This window comes from Cyprinodon variegatus, unplaced genomic scaffold, assembly GCF_000732505.1.
Source record: "Cyprinodon variegatus isolate N-32 unplaced genomic scaffold, C_variegatus-1.0 Scaffold29, whole genome shotgun sequence".
Taxonomy (NCBI): Eukaryota; Metazoa; Chordata; class Actinopteri; order Cyprinodontiformes; family Cyprinodontidae; genus Cyprinodon; species Cyprinodon variegatus.
The window spans coordinates 1807777-1829653 of NW_015150482.1; the positions used below are offsets into that span (position 1 = coordinate 1807777).

Below are 21877 nucleotides of genomic sequence, written 5' to 3' on the forward strand. Positions count from 1 at the left end.
ATTTCAATCAGTTCTTTTAAAATAAGTTACATTACTTGAGATATTTCATTTTTTGTTGTTTATTTGTCATTTACGTACCCATGGACAATGTATGCCGGTGTGTATGTGTGGGTGTGAGAGACAGAGAGAGAGAGAGAAAGAGAGAGAGAATAGGGGGGATTATGAGAGAGAAAATAAGAGAAAAAGGGGAGAGGCTGATACAAAGTTATAGTTCCACAGCTGACAGAATAATGGGGTCTTTGACTGTGGACTCATCCTGGAGTATCGCCTTTTATTAATAGAATTGCAGGTAAGAACCATTTATTTTCCAGGAACTTATTATAAGTAGAGTCAAACAGATCAACAGCATTTTCATGGATTTGTCAGCATCATTGAACAGAAACACCAAAAATGACTATTGTTTCAAATCCAACAGCATAGAACAAGTTAGGAAAGCTGTAGTTACCTTTGAAACTTAATGTTACTCACTTTAACTCTCAAATTCAGTGTGACAATAGCTCCGTATATATATATATTATATAAATTTGAACAGAAAATGTTGGGATGTGCAAAATAAAAATGATTATATGAAATGGTTTAATTATTTTTTGCATGACTGTTGATATGAAAATCAGAATCCGGCTCCCTCATATAGATGTCAGGATGTCCATGTAGTCAATTTCATCTACTTCTTAAATGTAGGCAAAGTGGAGATGAATAATAGATTAACTTGCTGCCATTTCCAAGTTGTCCACTCATCACTAACAGCTCAGAAACCTCAGCTATTGATCTGATCTGGGCTCTGCAGTGTGACAAGACTTATTTACCTTTTGTCAGCTGCCTTAAATCAGTCCACCTGATATATAACGAAAACATTACTCCTTTATGACACAAAGATCGTTTTTCTTTTGCATATCAGGTAATGGCAAATTAACAGTGGGTTTAGTATTTAGGCCCAAATTTTGTTATATCACAACAAATTTTTATGTATTTGAAGGGGGTTTTATATAGTTTAAAAAAAAATTAGCACGAGGTTAAGAGGAAAAAGAGAGGGATAGGTGATAATCAGAGTTTGGTGTACATCTCAATTGAATTTCACTTTGCAACTAACTGATTACTGGCTGAATTAACTTTTTTTTTTAAATATAAATTTAACCTATGAAGAGGTATATTTTTCTCTCTTATCTCCCTTGTTCTTCCTTAACAGAGCGATGTAGGTGATTCACAGACTGAACCATGGATGACAAACAGAATGTAACCAATATGAACATATGTGAAGGTGATGAGGTACCAAAGCTGCAGAGCTCAGAATCCACTTTCTCAGAGTTGGATGCCGAAGCTGCAGATAAAACAGGTATGTTTAACAGGACTGTGAGACAAACAGCAGCTTTTAGGAGGAGCTGAACCCATCGTTTTCTTTTCCAGGATCTTTGACTGAAGTCAACAGTACGTGCGAGGAGACATCCACAGAGGAAACTAAACTGTCTTTAGCTGATGTCTCTCTGAATTTATCACCAAGTAAGATCATTACTATGATTGTTTCATGGGGAGGCATATTGAAGATTCATTGGTTATTGCTTTTCTTTTCTTGCACAGAGGAGAATTCTGTAGAAAACTGTGTGCAGCTTGGGTTTAAAGGTGGTCTGTCTACAGCGGTCTATGTCTGCAGCCGCTGTTCTCTGGAAGGACACCAGCCAAAACCTTTACACACCCTGCTGCAACCCTTCCAAGAGATCCATGCACTTCCTGATGTGAGCAAATCGTTCACATCAACCAGGAGTCAAGACCACCTGAAAACCTCCACAGCTCACACTGAAGCAGATGGAAGCGGTAAGGCATTTTGAGTTATTTTTGATCTCATCTCCTCCTTCAGTTTCATCTAACTTAATCTTTTATCTCGAGACATTTGTGCTGCGATCCTGCTGGGGTGTCTCTTCTGCCGTCCCTTGGACTGCCTGCTGGAGACCTTCAGAGGTTGTACCATGTGCCTCTGGTCGTTGTGCTCCTCTCTGTGTGGCTGCGAGTCTGTTGCTCTTCAGCCTCTCCTGGATCTCACCCAAAGCTGCAACCCGTGTGCGTTTCAAAGCGCCCGCTGCTTCCTGTGCGACTGCACCACCTGTGACATCTGCCTCCCAGCCACCGAGTGTCTGGACCTCGCTATGGAGATCTCTCAAATGCTCTACCACTGACATTACACATCAAAATAACAGACATGAGCTGAAGTAACTCATTTATTTAGTTAAAATCTTAACGAAAGCCAAATCATGGCGACAAGACACACATTTTTGTGTTTAACTGTCTATTTTAGCACTCAAACATACCAGGACATGTGGTGGATAATATTGCATATTTGCAGAAAACATGTACAGACAATAAAAAGGCAGAGGTGTTTGGTGTAGAGCAGGTCCAGATTTTGAATGTACACCTTAAACATCATCATTCCAAACTTTGAGCAATACACAGATGAGTATTGCTGCTGTAACCTCCTAATGGACATACAAAACTAAATCAGCATAAAAAAACAAAACAAAACATCAATGAACTGCATACAAGATTGTGTTAAGCATTTTAATTTTTGTGCCTGTAGAGCTGATTTGCAGGATCCACTCAGTCATCAATTTTTCTTCTTTTTTTTTAAACTCTGAGGTGAAGCTAGTGGTTTCTTTTAAAGAGAGCTGGGGCCCTCTGAAGTCCATACTAGAAAGAACATTAATGCATGATTCCATCATTCAAAAATAAAACAATCTGTGTAAAACATGCCAACTGGTAAAATTAATTTAGTAATCACAGAAATTTTAGGAAGACAATACAGATATTAGTAATGAAAAAGCATTTATCAAACTATCAGGTATAAAAAAAAAAAAAAAAAAAAGTATAATAAACTACAGTACTGTTGGAAAATGATACATTTCTTCTCTCATAAACTCATGCGTTCACTAAGAGAATGTAGTAAAGAGTGGAACTGTAACTACTCTGGAAGAAATCCTGCTTTGGCTAAGTAGCTGCTTGTATGGTTTTATTATCATGCTAACCTGGGCTAGAAACAGTCCACTGGATGTAATGGTACAAAAAAAAACAAAAAAAAAAAAGCTCTCATAAAATGCATAGACTGCCTTAAAGTAAGGTGCAAGGAGATTGCTCAAAATAAAATACTCTTATATACAATATGCAGAAATATTTCACAATGTGCCAATTTGCTTAACAAAAGATCCCTTCTGTAGCTGCTGGTGAAAAAACCAACATGGAGGAGCGACCAACCCTGATTCCAGTCAGTTAAAGAGACTAAATTAAACTATACTGAATGTTGGCATCTCTTAGTAAGTTTGTGATGCCAGTAAATCCTCACAGCTTTTCTCATAATATATAAGTCTATAATAAATTTAGGAATAACAATAGTAATAAAAAAAAAGACCTCCCGATTAAATCTCTGAATTAATCTTTAAAAAATATTGAAGCACTTTACATTTCTTAATGCTACAGCTCAATGCCTCTAATATACAATATTCCATTTAACAAGATTGCATTTATAAACTTAGACAATCATTTGATCAGTTCCAAATAGGAACAATGGTAAATATGGCAAAAATATATTTAATGACAAATCTAATTCCATTTTAAGTTACGCTGTTTTCATTTATCTGAACTTTGAGGTTCAATCCTATAAATAGATTTAATAATTAGTGATAGACTGCCCTTCCTCACATGCTTCCTCCCTACAGACCGTCTCCGGTCACTTGAAGCTCATCACAAGTCCTCGTCCATTTCAAGGCTGCTCCTGCGGCTGCTGGTTTTAGAGGCACCTGGTGACAGAGGTGAAAACAGCGGCCCGCCCATCCTGTCTGGCGACAGGGTGCACCCGTCATCCATGAGGATGTCCCCCAGGCCGACGTCGGGGTACAGTGCTGAGGCGGTGGGGTCGTCCAGCTCGGCGAAGCTCAGGCTGCCGAGGTCCAGCGGGCTGCTGATGGTGACCCCGGCGGGGGAGTCTGAGGAGGGCGGGGAAAGGAAGGAGGCCGGCAGCGGCTGCGCTGCGCCTCCCAGCCCGGAAAGGTTCAGGGAGGAGGCCACTGCTGTGTTTGTGGGCAGTGACTGGCCACTGTGGGGAGCTTCTGGCTGATGCTGCAGCGAGACGTCGGAAGTCAGGCCTGAGGAAATATTGTTGGATGCTTGGATTCCGTGGAGCCGTGCCTGCATTTCTAGCTCCTTTGAAAAATAAAAAAAAAGGTCAAACGGGATCGTTCAGATGATGTGGTGAATAAATCTGTCATTCATGGGATGTATAGGCAGATGAAAATAGTTGATAAGAAGCATCTATACCAAATGATACTTTAATTTTATTAAAGACTGATAGGTCAATAAAGCATGGAAGTAAATGTTTCTTAAGACAGAATTAAAACCTCTCATACAATCTATGTCTCATCTGCATTTGTTGTTGTCTGGTCAGTTGGCAAGATTTTAATGTTTGAGTCTAAACCCAAATATGTGAAATCTTTGCAGACCTACAAAGAGCCATCTACATTTGGCCAAATGTGCAATAAGCCAACAGTTTTCAGAATTAATGCTCTTCATTGACCTGAGTGACTGATTTTAAATATGAGGTTTAACTAAATAAAGTCAGTGATTTTTATGACTTTCAATAGCACCTTAATAAACTTTAATAAACCCACTTTTTACTTTTTCTGTGCTACAAAAAAAAAAAAAACTCAAAGTGTTTCCAGGAGTAACAAAATGAAGGCATGATTTTCTATATTTTTTACCAGCTTCCATATCCCCCAAACCAGCTGAATCTCTGGAAGTGTCTATCAGCTCTGCACATTTAAAGTCTGCCGGTTAAACATCACAGGAGCGGCTGAACAGAAATGCCCAAGTTTCTCAGCTGGATTTAGATCTAGACTGTCAATTGATTCTTAATAAATTAATATAAATTGATCTAAACAATCTCATTGTAGCTCTGGCAGCATGCTCAGTGCGAGTGTCCTGCTGGAAGGTGGAGCTTCACTCCAGTCTCCACACTTTTGAAACGGCTTTTCCCCCACAAACGGTAACAAAAAAAAATATTGCTAAAATGTACCTAAAAGCACAAATACAGACCTGAATGCGCAACATTAGAATGTGGTTGGCCTGCTCCAACTTCTTTTGGCGCATTTCAATATCCTTGGCTCTCTGTTGTTCCTTCTGTAGTTTCCTGATGTAGTCTACAGAGGCTTTGAGAATGGTGCCTTTATTCCAGCGCATCTCTCTGTTTGGGAACAGATCAGTAGGATCATCAGAGGCAGTCGAAGAAAATAATCTGAATCTTAACCTGAAAATAAGAAGTTAATTACTTACGGGTCACTTGATTTGGGGATCAGAGTACCCAGCTCTTTAATTCGATCATTTATGTTGAATCGTCGCCTCCGCTCAACTGTAGCAACCACAAACAATCAGTCAAAGATCTGACGAAAAGGAACGTGGGATCAACGAAAAGGAGAAGAGGTTCAAAACATGGAGGCTGACTTACTGAGGTTATGGTTGTCTTTCTTTTGCCTTTCTTTCAATAATGCTTTGGTATCGGCATCTAAAGGAACAATTTTAAAAATGTTATAGTGAAATTAGAGGGAAATAAGTTTCATGATCACAAAGACAGAAGTTGATGAGAGTGAATTCTTTACCAGTAATTTCCCTTTTAATCTGTGGCAGGTCAGCAGGGCAGGAGTTGCTAACAGTGAGAGCAGGACCTGCCATTCCAGGGCTGTTGTAAACATCCAGCAGAGTTCCCGGGAGCTACAGCATCAACAAAGTTACCATGCATGTCATTAACAATAAGACTGAGAAAAAAAAAAAGTCTACATGCCTCAGCTTTGAAAAGATACAATATCAAAGAGAAAGCAGCAAATCAGACTAGAATAAAACATTACAGCTTAGAGCATTTACCTCAGCCCCTTTCCTTTTCTCGTCCTCCGAAAGCATCACCATAATCCTCATCATTCAAATTCTCTTACAAGCCTTTCCCCCCCTACCAATTATTAGTTAAGCCGGTACTGTTCATTTCTAGTCAGCATAATCTACTTCGTCTCGCTTCCCCTTGACAGCCTGTGACGGCTTCGGCCCCGCCCAGGCAGCACTTCTGTGACGAATCGTAAGCCAGTGCCAGAAATGTATATTTACTCCCACAGCTTCAGAATTCCTCACATAAAAGACACCATCCTTTCAAGCACTTAAGAGCATAAGCGAGAGCTGTAACAGAGCACGCTTAAACGACTCCTTTAGTGAGCGATACCAGAAAAACCTGCCTGTCCTGAGGAAATGTTAAAAAGGAAGTATTCACAGTCCAACAAATGCAGTGTTCTTCCTACCGTGCTGGGCAGCTGGAGACCTGAATCGATCATTGTAATAATGTCGTCATTGAAGCTGGATTCCAGACTGATGATGTCGTCGATCACGTCATCAATCTAGATGCAACAGAGGCGAGAAAGATGTTTATCTCCACACTATAAACAGAATGAGAATGCAAAGCTTGAGGCTCTAAACACAGTTTCCCTTCAAAGACAGGCTGCAGGGTACTGTTCAGCTATAGGTGCAATATTCTACATCCTATTGTGACAACAGATCAACAGGAATGTGATAATAGAAGGTATGCATCGTCCTAGTGGCAGCTTCAGGCTCAATAGTGCAAAACAAACACAGTTATTAAGCTGGAAATAAGTTGAGGAATCTGGACTGAACTTCCTCAAAAATATCCAGTGAATCTGCTGAACCAATGACAGACCGTGTTGTGCAATCAGCTGTACAGAGAATGAAACCCACAGACAGCCACTAGAATCAAAGAAAAGGAATTTCCCATACTTCCTCCTTGTTGGATCCGATGTTAAGTAGAGCCATAGGACTGTTGGGGGCGCTGCTGGCAGAGGGGCCGACTTCAGGGGCCGAGCTAGACTGGTGCACAGGGGAAACGCCGAGAGACTGAGTGATCGCCTTGTTTCCCAGAGTGGTGGAGAGATACTGCTTGACTTGTTGCCTCTGTGCCTGTTGGATGTGGTACTTAGTAGGATTCTCCAAGTGGGTCTGGACCTGAAACATTTCAGCAGATGATAAATGCTCTGAATCCCATAGAAACATGTTTCCCTAAAACAATGCAAGAGATAAACACACAGCCTCATGTACAAAAAGCCCAAATACAATGTAAGACTTAAATACAAACATTTACTGTTTCGCTCTATTTAAACTCTTTGGTTGTTATATAATTTTTGTTGATTTCTTTTTAATCCATTTAAAAATGTGTAGAATCAGAAACTAAGAAAGCATTCAGAGGCATCTTTAATAATAAAAAAACTCCACTAAAAACATCCTCAGGTAAAATCACTGCTTGAAATCACTTAGTTTATCATAACATTCAGAAATACACAATGAGACCAAGTAATGTGGAAATATTACTGTGATTTCAGCAGGACCAAGACTGAGATGAAACTTGACTAGCTTTGCTTTTACTTGTTTTCTTGTCAAAAAGTTTAAATAAAACTGAGATTAATTCTTGTAGAGGGGATAACTGGCACATCCATTTATCCATCGTTCCTTTATGATCTGCAAGTTCTCCATATTTAATATTTAAATGAAGGATCCTCAATGTGAAACTGCCCTACCAGCAGACTTTTATGCAAACATGCATCTCCTTGGGAGGCATCCATTTTAATAAACATTATAAACTAAAGAATCACATGCCAACCATCAAACTGATGTACTATTGCACCCCAGTTCTACTGCGATTTCTACAGGCAGGAAGTGAGTCAAGCTTTTTGTTTAGAGTCAGCAGAGACGACAATCCTGTGATCCAGCAGTTCAAGGTTTTCTCTCACTTCCAGGCTTCCAGTCTGTGCTACTATAAGACAACATAGAGACAATCTGTTGTCTTGAATTTGTTTGATCTTTGAACATTTCAGCCAAACTGTTTGACTAAAATCTGATTTATTTATTTTTAAATGGTTCTTTAAAAGTGGCTGACGTAGTTTTTTGTAAAAACTTTCAGGCTTTTTTTGCTTCCTGACAACTAAGGCAGCAAAGCATGCAAACAGAAACCCCATTTCATAGAAGATTTAGTTGCATTAACATCATTTATATGAGAATAAAAAAAGAAAGAAAAAAAAAAGCGGGGGAATTTGAAACTATTTCTTTATATGTCAGACTGCAGATGCTATGGGATGAGATAATAAACAAGAGATTAATACATGTTTATCTAAAAAGACTTATTGCTGGGGTCTTTTTCTGCCTCAAGTTGAAGTATCTATATTTGACTTGTTTAAAAGAAACAGAAAACAGCAAGAGGTCATCAGATAGATTGGCCACTATCATCAGTAATCTGTGTTCTCTTCCAGTATGTTCTAGTAAAATAACAGCTGAATCAAGTAGCACACCTGTAAGTTTCTTCTACTCCCATAGAAAGTCATGATCCACATCTCATAATAAACACAGAGTTGTGATATATGAATAATAAGCAAAGGAAACCTGAAGAACTGCTTCATCCATGGGAGGAACTGCTGCTCCTACACATCAAACGGAGTCACCTCAGCCAGTTTGCACATCTGATCAACTTGCATCCTGGGAACCTTAACTTAATGGCTGGAGGAACTATATAACCTTTCTGGCCTGGGAAGCATTTGGTATCCAGCCAAATGAGCTAGAGTGTGTTTCTGAGCCGAGAGATGTGTTGGTTTCTCTACTGAACCTTTCAGCCCTGCAAATCAACCGTGGCAAGGAGAAAGACAACGGTTTGATGGACTTTTTACTTCAGAAAATTAACCAGTAGGTGAGAACTTGTGTTGATGAATTAAGTACAAACTGCCGGAGTGGTGAAACATATGTGTTTGTCCTATTATTTTTAGGCAAACGCCAGTTAAAACAACTGTTCACTCTTACTTTTAGCACCTCCACAGGCACCTGTGCTGGTGGAGGACGAGCAGCATTGGGAGGCAAAGTGACAGAGATGGCTGTCGTGGGGACAGAGGCCCGGAGCTGGGAGGCAGAGGCCTGCTGCTGGGCCTCACGTCTTTCCTGCTCCTGGGCTTGTTCTCGCATCAGCTGCTGGCGCAGCAAAACGCGTGACGACATGGTAGGAGCAGATCAAGATCTAAAGATGGAGCTGGGGAATAAAAATAAAAAAAGGCAACATTAGTTTTTCATATTCTACACAATATTTGACAAAGACACTATTTAAAAACAGTCATTCAGACCAAATGAAAACAAATGTTGGGACTTTTATTAATTGTTTCAGTTTAGTCTGTTTATAATCCAATTAAGTACGAACTAAATAAATCATTTTTTTATCACTTCTAGCTTTAATGTCAAATTAACTTCTAATTACATACCACATAATTCAATCCAACTTTTAATACCCTGCAAGTAAATTAATTCTCATTTGATCATACAAAAAAAACTGGTGAAATGTTATCCAAATACGCTGTTTGTCTCCCTTAGAACTTGAATGAAATTTCTGAAAGACAACAGCTTTAACTTCCAGTCAGTAGTTTCTGTACCTCTTGGACTTCCTGTGTCATTTCAGGTTTCAAAATGAAAGTTTAAGAACAGTAACCGGCTAAATGCAGACAGATTTCTATTGGCCCTTAACCAGCTGCAACTGATGCTTGATTCACAGTTGAGTGAGGGTGTGAAAAAACAAAACCATACTAGCATCAGCCAAACAAGTCAACAGTTTACATACTAAACCAAGAAAACGTCACTCACAGTGAGTGAAAAATGCAAGTATGAACTACAGCAATAAATGCAAGCGGATTTTGTTGCTTCTGACAGAAGCAGATAAGGTCATTCAGTCTGAAAATAAAGAAAAAACATAGACATCACTTTGCACAAACAACCATCCAAAGATCACAACTGGTATTTTATTCCTGATTAGCTCCAATTAGTGATCAACATATCAAATATTAAAAGCTAATGCATCATCATCAGCATCAAATCCATTTACCTTGGTGTTCACTTGGACAAAAAACTAGACTGGAGACACAACTGTGAAACCATCTACAAAAAGGAACAGAGCAGATTGTAGTTCTACATAGGCTTAGGTCCTTCTGCATTTGCAGCAAGATGCTACATATCTTCTATTAGTCTATGTAGAGTTTGATCTCGTCTTCATCCTCTGCTGGGGTAACAGTGTTAGAGCAAATAACTTAAAAAAGCTCAACAAGCTAATTAAGAAGCCCGGCTATGTTCTACGAACTCCTGTATAACCTCTGGAGATTATTTTCCAAAAAATGTTTTTTCATAAATGAAGAACATTATGGACAACAGTTGGCATTCTCTTCTGAAGAGACTCCAGATCGGTGCAAGACAGACCGTTACAGAAGATCCTTCCTGCATACAGCTATCAACACCTGCAACATCAACTAATAAAGTACTTTTTAAATTGAATCAAAATTAACAACCCCCACCATTTTCCTTATATAAAAAAAAAAAAACATGTGTGATCATATTATATGAACAAGCTTCATAAGTTGAACAAAAATGATAAATACACTAAGACTTAGAAGCTTTGCAGCATTCAATGCAGGTCCAGCAGATTCCAATACAGCTTCTTCTCATTAGACAGCTGAATGTTGAAAAAAACTCAAAATCATGTCACAGACTCTGCATCAAACTGACTGTATCAATGCGTATTTTTTGCAGCATTTTTTATTTTTTTTTCCTTCTCCAACAATATTTACATTTGATCACTGCTGCACTTTAAGAAACGGAAAAGTCACGAGAGCTATACAAAAGGTTCCTTTTATAAAAAGAAATATCCATAAAGATCAAAGACAAAACGATTACCTGAAGGAAAACCAGGAATAAGCATTTGCCAGTAACAGTTAAGTAAGAAGAAATAAATGTATTTGTACAGCACAACTCAGCACAAGCTCTTAACAGCTGGGTCGTCAGCCTCACCTTAAAGGAATTTGGTGGTTCGGCTGCTTTGCAATTTTCTGAGAATTTGTTCCAGATTAAAAGGTTCATAAAAAGATTAACAGGTATGACTTTAACATTATTTTCACAAAATCATCCAGGCAGCATGGTTGCAGACCATGATGCAAAAACATGATTTTTAGGTTAAGTGGCATCTCTAAATTGACCTTAGGTGTGTGGAGATTTTTTTTTTTTTTTTTTTGGAGAATTATGTTGTTGAGATTGTCATGGCCAGACACAAGCACAGATACTGTGGTCATTAAAGCAGGTACTGGAACTTCCAGGGTGAGTGAGGAACAGAGGCTTGCTGGAAATATCCACAACTACACAAAGCTCATCACAGACTGATAATTTGCTCTATGATCTCCTGATGGTTACCTGCATTAAATATGTACTTTATAAAGTTGTTTACCAAAATCAGATGACGGCAAAATCTCCACAAACTGTAAAACTTCACACTGGAACTCCAACAATTTGATTCTGTGTCTTTCAAAACATCATTCAGACTCTTTAACTTTATCTAATTTTACCGGATCTCATAAGAGCCCTTTGGACCCGTAAGACACTCTGTGGTTCAGGATTGGATTACCTCTGGAACCACAGTTGTAGCCCGCATCCTTGATCCATCCATGTGGCAGTTCTTGAGGAGGTGACTCAAAATGCCACCAGAAGCCATTTTTACTCCTCCTGCTTGTTTAACATTTTCAAACCTTTTAACCTTCTACTTCAATTTCCCGTGATTATGGTTTGACACAAACCTATGGAAAATTGGCTCCATACCAGTGATCTGTTGTTTAATTTTCCTTCAGGCCATCAATGACTTTTTGATATGAAACTTTCAAATCAGCAATCATCTGCATGATCATGTAGAACATGATTTCTGTTCTCAAACTATAACTTTTAAATGCCCTTAAGTGTTATTACATATAGGATTAATTTGAGGAATGTAAGCCTCAATCATCAAAATAAATGCATGAAATATACCACACCCTGCTTTCAGATAATATCCACCTTAATTGTTGGGGTAAATTGGTAAAACATTCAATGGGATTCTGAATCAATTAGCAGCAATACTGGAATTTTTGTTTATTTTAGAAAAAGGGGGCTTCTTAAGTTGTTCCCGCTTGTAAACAGACCCAGGCTTCCCTCCAGGAGTGAAAGGACCCCTGGTCTCTGTTCAGCACATGCTGTTCCACGCTGAGCTCCAGCAGGACTTTTCTGCTTATGTAAAAACGCACAAAAAAAGTCCGCTAAAAAGATGCCGAACTTCCCAGAACAGAAGATGGAGTCGGTTCCGTTCCTTTGATCCCCATTATGGTGGCCAACGTTTTGTAAAAGCACCCAGGCATCTGTTAGCTTACTTTCAGCTGTTTTGTAATCTCTATTTTAAGCGGTCTATGTTGGCGTCATGACGGAGTTCATTTTGACAGCCCCGGGCCCACAACAACGAGCTCATTAAAAAAAAAAAAAAACAAAAAAAAAAATTATGAAGAAACTCCTAATTTCTTTTAATATCGGCTTGTTTCTATTAAACATTTAACGGGGGTGTTTCTCCATTTACCTAACAAATGCTAAGGCAGTGTAGAGATAGGAAGTTAGCGCTCGGCTAACGAGTAAGCTAGCAGTCAACAGCTACCCGACAAGCTAACGCTTTTAAACAACTAAATATCCCGTCGAATTAATATACCTACCTTAGAATTGGGTCGATTTCATATAAATACAGCCATTAGTAACCAGACACCTCCGCTTTCTTTGCCATATTTTCTGTGTCGGCGGTTACACACTAAGCAGTCTGTAGCCCTGTCACTTCACGCTGTTGTTTATGTTGAGATGACATCATCACGCTAACGTTACCCGGAAGTTGTTGACAGCTGTCAAGCTGTGGAAGTCAACAATAGTTTTCCCTGTATAAGCAGATTGCTGCTATTGAAGTTAATTATAAATAACTTTAAGTAAAAAATAAAACATTTGAGATAGAAGTGCAAACGTTCAGCATATTAATATAACTCATATTCACGATTTTAAGGTCCCAAATAATACCATGCCTGTGAATTAAGTTCAAGCAAAGACAGGACTAAGAGGTGTTCAGCTTTCATTTTAATTTATTTTCCATCAGCCATCTGAGAGTTAAAAGTCCATTGCAGATGTCAGCGTGTCGGAGAGCTTGGTTGCAATTTTGTCTGTAAAAACAAAAAACAAAAAAACAAACAAACCTTTTTTTAGATTTATTCCAATCCAAATCAAGTCATGTAATATTAACTGTAAAAACAAATATCTCTTGCTTTTGAGTCAGCGAAATACTTTATGCCTGAGGAGGTTGTGCTCAAACAGGATCCATCAGGTTTCAAATAGCTTGACAGAATAAGTTTTTATTGACCCATTATCGGGACAACAGAAAATCCGATTATACAGATAGCAAAAACTGCATTCTTAGATTAACTAAAACGTGCAACAGAGGGGAAACAATTTAAAACTGTAAAGAATTATGCTTTTAACTGCAACAACAAATATTTTCAAGTAGAATGAAAAAACTTCAAACCAAAGCACGGATGTAAACAACGACTTAGTTTGTTGCTGGGAGGAAAGATCTTTGAGAAGGCTCTGTAGGGCACATAAATCTTTATTTCATTAATAATTGCTTTCTAACAGTACCATCATGTGGCTGGTTCTGGTATTGGTTAAATAAATTGATTTCTATAACAATTCTTTATATTTATGACAAAAAAAGGTAATTCATAAGGATTTTGTGGTTTAGGGTGCAGTGCAAGCAACACAGCCATAAAAGAAAAACTGTGCTACTGACTGCATGAATGTTTTAACCAACAAGATACTCGACAAGCATTTTCTTTCCCCACTCCATTTTCATTTCTTCTTTTGAGGCTTGAAGAAGTTACAGTCACCATCTGTCTCATACTCAGTCCTGTTTAAAAGAGACACTGTAACCCGGATTTTCGTTCTTCAAAGGGTTTTTAATCTTCTCGAGGACTGACATGCTGAGTGGGAGTTTGAGGCATTTCAATTTAAAAGACCTTAACATTTACATTTAAAGATCTTAATATAATGTGGCGCATGTTCTTTAATATAGGCACCATAATAATAATAATATAAAAAAAAAGGAATTAAAACACTATCCCTGTTTTTTTATGTAGTTTTTATTTTCATTGTGTTCCTAAAGCTTTTGTATTTTTTGCAGAAATTTCACCACAAGGTCAGATCAAGGTTCAATCTTTTAGGAAATCTCTACTCAAAATTAATGAAAGTAAACTGTTGCTTCAACATATAAAGTTCATTTTCTCTCCGCCAAGGTAAAATGTCAAAATAATATTTCAGATAATTATTATCATTAATTTGTATGAAGTGGAAGTTAATGACAGTAGGTTGGCCAGTACAGCAACATTCACAGGATAATAATAATAATAATAATAATGATAATAATAAATAATTTTTGATCTCATATTGGAGAAATTCACTCTTTGCATTTAACTCATCCCTTTGGTGAGCAGTGGGCTGCCATCATGGGGCACCGTGGAGCAATGGGGGGTAAAGGTCTTGCTCAGTAACCCAGAATTGCAGTCTGTGGGAGTGGGTTTCAAACTCACATCCTCAGGATTCCAAGCTCTATGCCCTAACCACTAGGCCGCTACTCCTATGCTCTAGTGCCCTCTCAAGAGCCAATGCGCGTGTTAAAGCACCTTCCTGGGGGCCAAAACAGGTGTTTAAAGTACCCTCTCAGAAGTCAATACGTGTGCTGAAGTGCCCTCTAAAATGATTAAAATGATCAGGACTATATTTGCCCCTTTTTTTTTTTTCTTTCCATCCCTGACCTTAAAAATGTTTGTGCACACCACTGGGCCAGCACATCCTCTAGATAATAAGATAGATACATGTCATGCATTAAGTTATAGTCTGGCTGCAATCAACAAGTACCCACGGAGACCAGAATAGTGCTGTTGTGGCTGTGTGTAGAGTCAATGTGTGAAAAACATATCATACTCTCACAGCTATCAAACATCATATCTATATCCCTACAGCAGAAAATGGAAGCTGCGGCTTCATTCAGCTCTCTAGTGCACAATGCTTAATGCTGAAAGAAAACATTGATGATTTAAAATGAACACAGAAAAAAAACAACCCTCTCATTCTAACCCGGTGCGCATTATGTTCAAGGTTACAATAAGATTACATTATTTTATTGTGTTGATATCTGCAACAAATAAATGATGGCCAGACAGAGAAATCTAATCTTAAGGGCATGTTTCATTTATTTGTTGCCACGGTTATAGACCCCTCCATAAGGTAAACCAGCTTTGTGATAAAACTAAATGTTCTCTCAAAAGACAGTCTACTTTTTCAAATGAAAACTTTATTTTAACAAACAGTTGGGCCTTTTTAGTGTTTTAACCATTAAAAAAAGGGTAATAAAGAAGTTATAGTTATTTGGTAAACAAACCTGGAATTTAAAAAGGGATTATACAAACCTGCTCTCTTTTGCTGCTTTTTCCTTTTCTTATTGGCAGCTAGGAGGGCTTGGCCCTGCTGTAAAGGATCTACTTTCAGAATATCCTTCAGGTCCGGAGCTTTGGGAGCAGCATCTTTTACAGAAAAGTCTGTCTTTTTCTGTGTTTTTATCTCTACAGTCATTGGTCCAAACTATATAAAGCAGGACAGAAATACATCAAATAGACAGGGTTAGTTTAAAATCAGTATGTTGAGAATAAACTGAGGGTTTAAAAGTTAATAAAGTGTAAGGAGAAAAACCTCCTCACCTCCGAATCCTGATCATCCTCCATGACTTCGGATTCGTCTTTATCTTCCACAGACTCTCCACCCATTTCCAGTTCAGGTGACTCATTCTGACCCCCTTGTGTCATGCCAGCAGTTTCCATGCAGAATCCCATTTGGACATCGGGACAGGAGGACTCTGGAACACAATAATAATTTGAGGGTTTTTCTCAGCAAGACACTTGATCTGACTAAGGCCTACACTTTATAGCTTCAATCATTGTACTCAGCTACAGCTCAAACTGTACGACGAAACCACAGGGTTTAAAAGTCCACCGCTCATGGTGTATGTTCTTAAACTGTACGGAGTAGGTACCAGATCTGCTCAGGTCCTGCTTCATGCCAGTGACATTACGCTACATGATTGGCTGAACATTGCCACATGATGTAAAACATTGTGGTTGCCCAGACAACGACAATAACATCACGCAGCGTCCGTTAGTGTCTAATGAACGATGGATAAAATCTGTTTATGGTGAACAAAGTAACTACTAGACAGTGATATAAAGGGGGATTATATATATATATATATATAAAAAGAGGGAAGTCTAAAAAATTAAAAAGATTAAAATATCTAATTTGATGCTTACATAACATATGTTTTAATTGCTGCCGTGCTGTTTAATAATGTGGGCTTTTTTCAAGCATAATTAAAAGCTTTTAAATAATCTAGATCGTTTAAATAAGGTCAAAATCTAAACACAAGCTTCTATTTTATAATTTTGGTTGATACGATATCATTATATCAAACTTCAGAGACTGCTAAGAAAGCTCAACACAGAATCCTGTTCTGTTCCGTCTTTATGCAATGCTATTACTGCGTTTTGTCTGCATGAGGTTATAGATTTAGACCTTCTACCTGCAAGAACCTCCTGATTTCCCTTTTCCAACTCATCCCAGTCAAATGCTTTTCCCATCTCTGAAACGATCTCAGCGCTGACGTGGGTGGGCAGAGTGTGAGTTTCTGGAGGGTGTGTGAAGTAGCTGATCCTCCCTCTGCACAAACACAACCATAGACCATTTATATCAAACAAACACAAACTGAACATGATTGTTAAAAGGATGAATAAGCTGAATAACCTACCCCGTCCAGTCCATTAACACGCTCTTTGCTGCTTTATCCGTGTCAGGCAGTCCTCCCTTTCTCAGTTTGCCCTGACGGCGTGCAAGAAGAGCCAGGAACTCCTGAGCCGTCTGGAAGTCTGGAACACCGTAGTGCTCAATGATCTGTACACAGGAAGATCCAGTCAAGGCCCCGACCGAGTTGCAGTACCAACCTGTGAATAGTTAAAGGTGTGTTGGTTCGGACCTGTGCCTTGTTACATCTTCGGAGGATGGCCTCAACAGGGGGAAGAGGATCTACAAGCTGCTCGATTTTCACACAGTTACGGAGAATCATTGCAGCATCCGTTGTCGACGTTGCCATGACGATTCCGGGACAATCCAGAAGCTTAATGTGTTTGTCCAAATGCACTTCTTGAAGACACCTGGAGACCAAATTAAATAAGAAATGAAAGTTAAACATTCCACGAACTGAGTTCAGTGTTTTGAGGTGTGCTTTGAACACAAGAAGGATGACTGAAGTTTACTTTGTTTTCCGAAGTCTGAACCGAACAATGGTTTTAAGACAGAGAAAAATTAAGCTTAGTGACAAGGCCATAAGCCTATGCCCCTTATTCCACTCGACTGTCACCTTCAGCTTCATGCTAAATATAGCACGAGGGATATATAAACCTGAATTTCCTGGGTCTTTTAATCTGATAGGCCTTTATTTGATGCCTTATCAGTATTTAATACAGCTGGCACAATAAACAAAGTATTATTTTAACTCAGCATATTGTAAAATAAATATTTAGCCTTTCATGTTATAGAGAGATGTTATGAGAAAACCTTTTTTAAAGGCCCCTTATCATTTAGTTGTTAGTCAATCAATAAGCTCAAACAATTTTAGATTAATTCCTCTCTAGTCTGCAAACATATGGCATTTAAATTTCTTAAAAGAAAATTACTTCTCAAAACACAAAATTACTTTGCCAAATTGGACTTAGCAGTTGAAAGAGGAGAGAGGAAGGCCAGCTTTGGAGCTCAAAGATTTGTTTCAAGCAATTAAGAGAAAATTCCTGTCCAACCACACTAGCACACCCAAAAAGACCAGCTGTGTGGTTTTGCCTAGAGCTTATTTTCCAAGCGATTAAACAGTTGATTATTTTTTCAATTAATATATTAAAAATCAGATAGCCAAAGGTTCCTTAAAGAAGACATTTGACGAAATTAAACCAGGTGAAACTAAAACTTTTCCACTTGAGGAGATCTGTAGGGAGCATACCAACAAATGAAAATGTTTATTTTTTTTATATGTTAAATCTAAAATCTTTATTTATTTATTTTTTTTCCACAATTTTGATGTAATTACTACTGTATCACATGTGATACATGTTTTACAGTCTATAATCGGTTACTAAATTAGCTGACGATTATTTCAGTAATCAATTAATCAAGATTAATCAGATTATTGGTTTCAGCCCTAAATGTGCCTCTTGTGCTCAAAATGTGACGATGTCTGAACTAATGCAGGATAATAGCACATAATTTATGAAGGGGTTTCATTAAATGCTTTTAAAAAATCTAGATCGTTTAAATAAGGTCAAAATCTAAACACAAGCTTATATTTTATAATTTTGGTTGATACGATATCAATATATCAAACTTCAGAGACTGCTAAGAAAGCCCACCACAGAATCCTGTATAAGCATATGACCATTATTTTGCCATATATATATATATATATATATATATATATATATATATATATATATAGTTTTTTTTGTTATTGTCCCTCTCTTCTTCCTCACCAGTTTTAACACACACTCACTTTGTGACCCCAGGTGTGGCTCCAACACTGCACGCCCGGGCCCTTTTCAGACTGTTGATCAAACTACTCTTTCCAACATTAGGAAAACCTTAAAGAACAGAAAGTACAAATCCGTCAGTTAATGCTAAACCACATTATAAACATGAACTACAATTGATTTTTTTTTTCCACAGTCTATGAATAAAGTTTTGTTTTTCACATGTTCTTTGCTAAATACAACCTAAAATCCAAGAGCAGCAGGTAAAGAACCCTTAAAGCACATTAACTGTGTCACTGCATTCAGCATCTTACCTACAACTCCCACAGTGATGGCGGTCTTAATGTCCTGGTTGCGGCAATAGTTTGCCAATAATTTCATCAGGCAGTCGGCTCCGATGCATGCGCTGCTGCTCAGGAGCTCAGAGGTGGCTTGTGTCACAGGAACGTTACTGCGTTTCTACTTGCAAAAAGACAAAGCCCAGTGGTATTAACTTTATCAAACTTTAATAACACAGCTTTAATATATGGAGACTTGTCTAATATATGGTTTATAAGAACTAGTGTTTACCAGGTTCTTATTTTGCTGCTGGGTGGAAGCTTTGAAAGCCACAGTAGGAAACTCGTTACGGAGATATTTTATCCACTTTTCAATTATTTCTTTTGACACCAAATCTGTAATAAAATAGTTTTGAAAAAAAAACACAAACAGAAAGCATAAAAACATAATGAACCCCAGATCACATTTTTCATAATTGAAGGTACAGACATTCTTACCGATCTTGTTAAGGACTAAAACGATCCTCTTGTTGGTTCCACTCTGAATAACGGCTTGTTCCACCTGAGGACATCTGCAGCCCAGAGGGTCTCGTGCATCCAAGACCTCCAAAATGACATCTGAAGCCTCCACAACCTTCCAAACAACAACTTGTTTACACAATCCAGTCTACTTAAAGCTCATTCAAACCTTTAATATGCAAAGAGAGCTTGACCAATGACAATGATTTAACAGAAACCTACCTTTTTAAATTCTCTATAATACGCCTTTCTTGAATTCTCGTTTTCAAAGTTTACATGTTTTTCCAAACTCTGCATCTCTGTTTCCTGTGGGGATATTTTGAAGAAAAACAACTTGAAACAAACTGCAATATTCAGCATTCGACTATCTGTCAGAATGGACTTTTATTTACCTTCAGCTCAAACTCTCTTTGTCGTTGTAGGATGTCATTCTGAAAGGTCTGTAAATTTCTCCTCTTCAACATCTCGCGCTCTCTGGACAGTTTCTGCTTTTCCTGGAGAGCTTGGAGCTAAAAAGAAAAGTATATTATAGCCTTAAATTGACCCCCCTTAGGTTTAAATCACATTCCCTGGGGATATTCTTACCCCTAGCCTTCAAAAAGCCATTTAAAAAAAAACAATTAGAGGTTCAAATATTCAAAACAGGAAAGGATAAAATCCTTCAAGGAGCTGAAACGTCAATTGACGATATTGATTTCTTTTATATAAGCCCATATTATATTGTATCTTTACATATTTGGCAATTAGTAATATACATTATAAGGGAAATGTACAAATATACTATTGAGCTATTCTAGTTAAAGTACACAGCTGATTAGTCTAACTGTAACTATAATCTTTATATAGGCTTAACTAGCAGTGACTTTATTCTAGGGTAAAAGATAACATCAACCAAAATACTGCAGTTTTTTTTTGTTGCTTTTTTTTCCTCGCATTTTAAAAAATCTTTAAAAAAAAAATAACGAAAATATTGCTTTGCATCAAACTATTCTATAAAATTCTACTATATAAAATTGGATGCTGTGAGTTTAAAAATACCTTTATTATAAAAGAGTTTTTTATGCGTATGAACAGGGATAGCAACGTTTCAAATGCATAATATTACATTATGCATTTGAAATAATATATTATTTCAAATACATAACATTATATTATTTTTATAATGGTGGTTATTGATGTATGTATCTACAGGCAAAGTGTTTCTTCCTTTTTTGATTTAAAGTGGGCCCTGAAAAAAAATGCGGCTTGTAGGAGTTACAAAGCCAATTCTCATCGTCTGTGTATAAGCAAAATGGTTAAACATGCAAATAAAATAAACAAATAATTAAAGATAAAATTCAATACATGGTTATTTCAATAATCAATAAATCATGATTGTTTCAGCCCTAATGACAACACAAATCTGTATAATCTTATAAACTTATGGCTTGTAAAAGCCGAACTAGAAGTTATTGTTTGGAATTTGGTTCTTGTTGGCAAAATGTGACTCAGAAATGGACCTTAAAAAGCAAAGAAGGTTACCCTTTGCTTCCTGACATCCTCTGGGTTTCTGGAGTCCTTGACCTGGTGAGCAGCAGGCTGCTTTGCATTGTTTGCTGACCCTGAGCCATCAGCTTTCCGCCCATCTTTAGTCTGAAAGAAAAGCAAACATATTTTTAAAGGGGTTAAAGACGATCCCAGCTCAACACAATGACCACACCTTAAGATCCCAGTCCTTCAGAGTTCAACATCAAGTAGAGAAAACGATATTTATATCTTTTTAGGATACCAAAAGACAGGTCTACAGCAAAGTAAAGAAGCTGAATTGATATTCGTTTATTCTTACATACAGCAGATGGGAACTTTGACAGCTACTTACTAAACCAAGCGTCTATCTTCAATTAAATAGAGTTAAAATATTTTCATAACGGAAAATATATATATCCCTGGTAAAGTTATAACCTTTCGTTGAAATACACATGAATCTGTGTGAGTGACAGACGAGAATCATCAGACAAGTGCCTGAAGTAAAAGTTAGCTACTTAGTTAGCCAAGATGGGGCTTACCTTAAATCTCCCGAGAAAACCAAGACGTTTAGCTCGTTTTTGCTCTGTAAACAAACCAAGAAAACATTTCAGCCGATTATATGCACGCATATACCAGGATTATAGATCTATCACAGTATTTGTAGACGTACTTGCTTTGGACATGACTTCAGCCTTGCTTCTTTTACCGCACGTGTGCGTCAGCTGGCTAATTCGCTGTCAACATCCGGTAAACCTTCAGAATAAAAGCATCATTATCGAAGCCAATTTCTGCAACCCCAAGGAAGAAGAAGAACCAAACCAAGTATGTAGGCCTATCTGGGCATTTGTAAAAGTAAAGGGAGCAGCATGGGTCTGTTATTTATTTATTGATTTTGTGTTATGTCTGTGTTTTTTTGTTTTTTTTTTTAACCAAAGCAGGAGCAGCCTAATGAAACAAATGAATATCCATCCATCCATCCATCCATCCATCCATCCATCCATCCATCCATCCATCCATCCATCCATCCATCCATCCATC

General features: G+C 37.8%; 3 protein-coding genes across 3 annotated transcripts; 1 reads left to right on the top strand and 2 right to left on the bottom strand.

The window, feature by feature from the left end:
* The first annotated feature begins 214 nt into the window (after nucleotides 1–214).
* LOC107100397 lies at nucleotides 215–2199 on the top strand. Its single transcript, XM_015398861.1, has 5 exons — nucleotides 215–289; nucleotides 1187–1333; nucleotides 1405–1497; nucleotides 1576–1809; nucleotides 1882–2199. Exons 2-5 carry the CDS (start codon nucleotides 1216–1218, stop codon nucleotides 2166–2168), a joined length of 732 nt encoding a protein of 243 aa, XP_015254347.1. The 5' UTR covers nucleotides 215–289; nucleotides 1187–1215; the 3' UTR covers nucleotides 2169–2199.
* A 44-nt stretch (nucleotides 2200–2243) lies between these two features.
* On the bottom strand, nucleotides 2244–12743 carry LOC107100387 (transcription factor E3-like). Its single transcript, XM_015398849.1, has 9 exons — nucleotides 12597–12743; nucleotides 8869–9091; nucleotides 6805–7029; nucleotides 6315–6410; nucleotides 5631–5742; nucleotides 5480–5536; nucleotides 5308–5383; nucleotides 5071–5218; nucleotides 2244–4182 (listed from the first exon to the last, which is right to left on the bottom strand). Exons 2-9 carry the CDS (start codon nucleotides 9058–9060, stop codon nucleotides 3724–3726), a joined length of 1365 nt encoding a protein of 454 aa, XP_015254335.1. The 5' UTR covers nucleotides 9061–9091; nucleotides 12597–12743; the 3' UTR covers nucleotides 2244–3723.
* A 242-nt stretch (nucleotides 12744–12985) lies between these two features.
* Nucleotides 12986–21585, bottom strand: gnl3l (guanine nucleotide binding protein-like 3 (nucleolar)-like). The gene is made up of 15 exons (XM_015398837.1): nucleotides 21510–21585; nucleotides 21379–21422; nucleotides 20855–20965; nucleotides 19726–19842; nucleotides 19556–19639; nucleotides 19313–19448; nucleotides 19107–19210; nucleotides 18851–18995; nucleotides 18560–18647; nucleotides 16997–17174; nucleotides 16772–16914; nucleotides 16547–16683; nucleotides 15672–15826; nucleotides 15384–15555; nucleotides 12986–13085 (listed from the first exon to the last, which is right to left on the bottom strand). Exons 1-15 carry the CDS (start codon nucleotides 21520–21522, stop codon nucleotides 13033–13035), a joined length of 1680 nt encoding a protein of 559 aa, XP_015254323.1. The 5' UTR covers nucleotides 21523–21585; the 3' UTR covers nucleotides 12986–13032.
* Between the last annotated feature and the right edge of the window lie 292 nt (nucleotides 21586–21877).